This window comes from Gymnoscopelus braueri (genome assembly GCF_963280865.1).
Source record: "Gymnoscopelus braueri genome assembly, chromosome: 23".
Lineage (NCBI taxonomy): Eukaryota > Metazoa > Chordata > Actinopteri > Myctophiformes > Myctophidae > Gymnoscopelus > Gymnoscopelus braueri.
In genome coordinates this window covers 41,051,323-41,057,616 of record NC_137625.1, presented here as the reverse complement: position 1 = coordinate 41,057,616, position 6,294 = coordinate 41,051,323, and the positions used below count along the sequence as shown (strand labels likewise).

At 43.2% G+C, this 6,294-nt stretch overlaps 1 protein-coding gene across 7 annotated transcripts in view; it reads left to right on the top strand.

Moving 5' to 3' along the window:
- The window catches only part of dennd5b (DENN/MADD domain containing 5B), an 86,954-nt gene that overhangs the window by 34,113 nt on the left and 46,547 nt on the right, over positions 1 to 6,294 (top strand). For all 7 annotated transcript variants that reach the window (XM_080420855.1, XM_080420857.1, XM_080420856.1 and 4 more), the window contains one exon: positions 3,386 to 3,495. In XM_080420855.1, the coding sequence (XP_080276981.1) occupies positions 3,386 to 3,495 (110 nt within the window). The remainder of the gene's footprint in view (positions 1 to 3,385; positions 3,496 to 6,294) is intronic.

The window sequence follows — 6,294 nt, the reverse complement described above, 5'->3', positions numbered from 1 at the left end:
GATGTGTTTTTCTGCAGGAAAACACCCCAGCATAAATATATAGTGGCTGATAGAGAGAAAACATGTTATATATATGTTTGTCAAGAATTTCCCAACAGCGAAAATAGCCGATCTACAAGCTCACAACGCGTCACGATGATCGTGACGCGTTGTGAGCTTGTAGATTGTTGTGAGCTTGTAGATTGGCAATTTTCGCTGTTAGTATTTAGGGGCTTCAGTGCATTGACAGTCCAGAGACTGTTACGGAGCCACAGGACTGATGTGGTCATCCACAGGCAACAGCAGCTCTCTCTCACTGAAAGCTGTGGTCATCAGCCTCTGTTTAGTGTGTTGATAAAACACAGAGGGAACAGTGTAGCACAATGACAAAACATTGAAGCAAAGAGATGGACAATGGAGGGGGAAAAGCACAGAATAAATGATAGAACCATTGGGATGGATATTCAATTCTATCTGTATCCATCCATCGCCCATTAGCACTGTAGCAGCCCATAGACATCCAGTCTTTCACAATCGTTGAGACGTAGAACCGAGGCGTATTGTCACGGCAATGTCAGCTGGCAATCCTTCCTATAATGACGGCTGAACAAAAACATAGTAGGAATTTCACACTCTACATTTCACTGCATCGCAGGCCGCGCAGCGGATACTAGCACAATATCCGACGGCGAAGGGAATAGATTCTATGGGGATCAAGAATAAAGAAGGCTTCATTTGTCACTTGCTTGTAACAAGTACAAGCAGCGAAATGTTGGTGGGACTTCTTCCGTAGAACTGTGCTAACATAATGATACACTACAACAGCAAGGTAACGGTAAGGGAAAAACTAAAAACAATTAGAAGTAAGCATAAAAATATTGGATGCAGTATTCTTGTCCTTGACACAAACACTAGCTTATCCCTTAGCAGAAGTGTCAAAAATGTGCAGGTACAATGTGCACAACATCTTATTATCCTATAACAGCAGTGACAAAAAGTGCACAAGCAAAGGCATAAAATATACTGTGTATGAAATGGGTCTTCAACAGGGGGTTCCGGGACCCCAATGGGATGCTCAGAGTTACAACAGGGGGTCCGCCAAATGTTTGTGTGATAGTAAAAAAAAAATCCCTTTTTTTTTTTTTACCACTTGAACCTTAACATCCCTATTCTTGGGGTGGGGGGGGGGGCACAATCGCCTAAAATAGCAGATAGCGCAAGCTTGTATATCGGCTATTTTCGGCAAAGAGGTTTGGTGTAGAGGGAAAAAAAGAGTAGACAAAGTACAGATCCAAAGGTTCAAAGTTCACTAATTGAGGGTTTAAGTGGTTAAATATCTGAAAATACACATGAATCCAACATATTGATTGAAAAGATAATGTAAACAAACAAACAAACCAAAAAACAATTATTCACACAACACCGATGAATAGTGCGGTCAAACAGGTCTATGAAGCTATTTAATGAAATATATGAAAAAGCTCTGCAACACTATTTTATACAAGATGTAGCGGGGGTACCCTGCTTCATCTCTCTCTCACCTAAGGGGTCCGTGGCCTGAAAAACACTGAAGACCCTGTGTGCAATTGTCTGACACATTGACAGCTGTCACACCAGATCCCCACCACTGTAATCCCCTTCTGTAAGCACGTCTGAACTGTATATCATTTTACATGATTCTAAGACCGGTCAGATGGACGTGAATTATTAATTGGTTATGATTAGTAATCGGGTGGGGGGGGTTAATGAAAATGTGTCTGTTTAATGAGCTGTCGAATGTCGATCGAGGGTGGATTATTTCAGTATCGGCCGCTGACAGAGGGAGCAGTGGTTTGTAAAGGGGTGAGAACCAGCGTTGCCAGATTTTGCTTGAGCAATAAGCAACCAGGTCTATGGAAACAAGTCCAAACAATGCGATTAATACATGAGCACTAAACTAAACCTATATTCATTGGCTATTTGAAAATAGCCGATCTACAGCTCACAACGCGTTGCATCGGGGTACAAAATGTTTTCAGATAGGGATGGCGCAGACGATTATTTATTAATTTGGGAGTCCTGCACATGAAAATGTTTGAGAACCACCTGCTTAAACAACATTAGACAGCAAACCCAAATAAGCAACTACACTTTAGAAACGAGCCCAAAAAAAACGCAACTACCAATATTTACAAGCGACTTTACAGAAGTCGCTTATAATAAGCAGACATGGCAACGCTGGTGAGAACTGTGTTTGGGGGGGCCGGTGGGGGGGGGGGGGGTTGCCTACCAAGCAACCAACCCATCTGCTGATAGAGAGGAATTCCATGTATGCAGGCTAGCCTCATTCCCAGCCTTTTCTCATCTCCGAGGAGAAAAGCCCGGTCACGACCTACTGTAATGCAGAGAGTGTCTACAGGGGCGGAGGGACTTCCGTCGTATGCATTTCCCTCCGAAACGATCTTTTTCCACCAATCACAACACTCGTTTCATTCACGGAGAATGTAAACATATTTGTTAAGCCTCTACATCATATCCTTGGGCGGTACTTCCGTTTAGACACTCGACCGGCTAGGTCCTTATTTTTAACTCTATGGCTAGGTCTTGCCCAGCGTGTATGCAGGCATACTTCACAGAACAGCGCCCCCCTGAGGATACTGCCCCCATTGGCAAAACTACGATTTTAATGATAATATAACATAAAAAACGTTTATGTGAAAAACTAAATCTTGCCAAAAATGGATTTTCATTGTGATACCGATAAATAGGAACTTAAAGTTTATGCTACGTTGGTTCCATGGATCCAATCCGGAACACAGATCGATTGATTGATCATTAAAAATAAACATGCTCTGAAAATGCCCGCGGCCCACTCATCTGATGGGTGGGCTAGGAACCACCACCATGGAAGAATGACCATTGTAGCATATCCAATGCAGTTGTGCACGCAGTCATTCTTCCAATACTTTCCGGCAAAGCCATTCTGATGAGAGCTTTAACTATTGATTATGTGTGTGTGTGATTATTCAAAAACATTTTTGTTTTAATTATCAAATCATCAGGAAGCATATTGTTTGATAAAATACCTTTTCTGTTCTATATAAAGAATCAATGCAAAACCAAAAGATGATTAAGATCGATTAGATTAATTAATCTGATTAGCAGTTGTACTTTATTAGCATTTAAAGACATTTACAAACAACATACAGTAAGATGCCTTTTATGTCCGTATGTTATAAGCTTTTCACACACCATATGCACTCCTGAAACACTCCTGAATCGATATATTAAAATTGATTAGTTCAATTAAGTGTTGCAACCCTAATTTTGATACTGGTACTGGCCATTCAACATTCTGTCTTTCACCAATTGACTTCTCTCTCTCTCTCTCTCTCTCTCTCTCTCTCTCTGTCTCTCTCATTTCTAGGGGAGAACTTTGAAGAGAGCCCCCTCAAGAGGACCTTTAAATCCAAAGTCCTTGCCCACTACCCAGAGACTGTCGAGTGGAACCCATTCGATCAGGATGCGGTCAACATGGTAGGTGTCCCACATGAATAGTGGAAATAGCAGATCTACAAGCTTAAAATTTCCACTATTTTTCAACATGCAAAGAATGCTAGCGATTATCTCAAATAATAATCGGCATTTTGACTGGCCGAAAGAGAGACGTTACTCTTTCCTCATTGCACTGAAATACGTGAGGAGGGCCGAACCAGAAGCACTGAACGGTGAACAAATCATTAGAACTAATCTTTTTTAGTGAACTGGAACGAAATTACTTTGAGTCGCGGAAATGAACGATAGTTCCCAATCCCATACGTATTCTGGGAAAAGATTGTCCCATCATGGGGTGAAATGGGAAGGGAAGCAGCTGGGGACAAGTGGAGGTTTTAAGTCCAAACAAAACCCCCAGGAGGGCAGGCCAACAGCCTCGGAGATCATTTACAGGGGAAAGGAAGGGGTTTGAGGGCACAGAGGCACACAGGCAAATGTGTGCTGTAAACACTCTCTCTCAGGCACACACACACGCGCGCTTGCATGCAAGCTCTTTTTCTCTCCCACACACAGAAACAGAGAGGGAGAGAGAGATTTTAGGAAACATCTACACACAATTTCAGCCGAGAGGCACCAGGATTAAGACACTTTGTTCCGTCCCATGTGGGACCCTGGCTAAGAGAGCGTTTTTCTATGCATTTTACCATAGCAGGGAGCTCAGCACGAAGGCCTGGTCAGACAATGTTCCTCTCTGCTTGGCATGTGTGTTTTTTTCAACTGAGTCAACTGAAAAACAGTAAATTGAGATGCATCCAAAGGCGGAAGGAGAAAAAAGAAGGCTCGTCTTCAGACAAGAACATGCTTGAAAATGTCATAAATCACAACAGTGTATTGATTGATTTATTTGATTTGCACAACAGAATACATTATGCATAATATACTAGTTCTCTCCTGGGGAAAGATAACGAATAGTTGTTGTGCCGGTGAGGTAAGAAACCCTAGGAGGGCTTATAAGAGAACCTCACCGTTTATAATGCATACAATTTGAATGTATTAATATTAAGAACAAAAAGACAAACAAAGAAATACAGTGTGTGTGTGTGTGTGTGTGTGTGTGTGTGTGTGTGTGTGCGCGCACACACTGAGGATTCGGAGACTGACACTATTCACTCTCGACAAGATGATAAAAGAAAAAATAATGGTCGTAGGTTAAGTTACCGTTCACGCTTGCATTCCAGTCCGGTTAGAGGAAGTGTGTGTCAGTGTTGTGCTGAAGGTGCTGACCTATCAGTACACTGATAGGTCAGTTTACTGACCTTGAATATCACTCTCTTAGTGATAGCGCTTTTCCTCTCGTGGTTTTTTGGATAGCTGTGGTTTAGTATTACCTTTGACAGTCTGTGTGCACGAGTGCATCCTTGTGCGTATTTCAATGCGTGCACAATGACGACATGTCTGCGAACATTTGTGTTTATGTTTTTGTTGGGCAGGCACATATCTGTTTAAGTATGCCTAAGTTATGTGTACTCTATGTGTATTGTTCCCTGTTCGTGTGTGTGTGTGTGGATAATGCACAAGTATGTGTATATTTGTGTCGATATCGTTACTGTCGGGCAGAAACCTCTTATCTCCATATTTTTCATATTTTGTTGTAAATGAATGTCCTACTCCATCAAACAAGAGTGCCGCACAAAAGTAAAAAATAGCCTAGTTGGGTGCTGGGTGTCCCTGGCTCGTGTGACGATCCAAGGTCAGCCCTTCATTTTTTCCATCTACTCTGGCGTCAGCAGCCGCTTAATAATTCAAGCCGCGCTTCTCGACTTACGTCGGCATGGAAACTGGCCATTGTTGCGGCGTGGTTGCCCGGTTTGAAATTGAACACCGGCTTGGTCGACAAGAAGCGAGGGAGGTGTCTGATGGGAGAGAGACATTGGAATACCATCTCTCTCTCTCTCTCTCTCTCTCTCTGGCACTATCAATGCAGTCTCTACTGATTTTTCCCACCCCCCCCATTTTCAGTCTCATCCTCCCATTACCTCATCCACCTCCCATCCAGCCTCCCCCTCATCTTCTTCCACATTCTTGCTTTGCGCACACACATACTACCACAGTGGTTCTCAAACTTTTTTTGGGCTGCAGTACCCCATTACACTGTCTGAGACTTCCACACCTTTCATTGCCACCTCCTCCTCCTCCTCTCCTCCTCCTCGTCCTCCTCCTGCTGGGAGTGGGAGAGAGATGACATTGTGGGGGAGGGTCGCTCGCGGGTGTTGGTGGGAGGAGAGAGCAGGCAGGAGCCTAAAACACAATCACACCTCTCCTTCCTTCCTTCCTTCCTTCCTGTATGCCCAGCCGGCAGCAAAGCGGCTGTAATGATCACCTTTCATGCTGCATCTCAATCCCTTCTCGTCTTGTGGAGCATCCATCCATCCACACAGCTCTGTGTTCCCTAGCTGCTCCCCTGTTGTTTTCTCTCTGTCTTTTATGTTGTTACTTCTTTACCTTTGAGCCTGACTCTGTGTCCCGGTAGTCATTTTGTGGGCTGTGCTAAAAGATTACAGAGGCTTCTGTTTCGATACAACAGGATTTTTTTTCTCATTTGTTCTCAAGCTTAGGGTCGGGACCCTCAGGGAGGTCCCCACAGGATTTTTTTTTGGGGGGGGGGCCCTAGATTACGGTGAGGTAACAATTTAAAGACTTTTAAGACCTTTTAAATAACCAAAAAGAAAGCAAGAAAGAAAAGTAATAGACCATTACTGCATCAAGTACCGTAATTTTCGCACTATAAGCCGCACCTGACTATAAGCCGCAGCAGCTAAATTGAATGTTTGGAACATATAT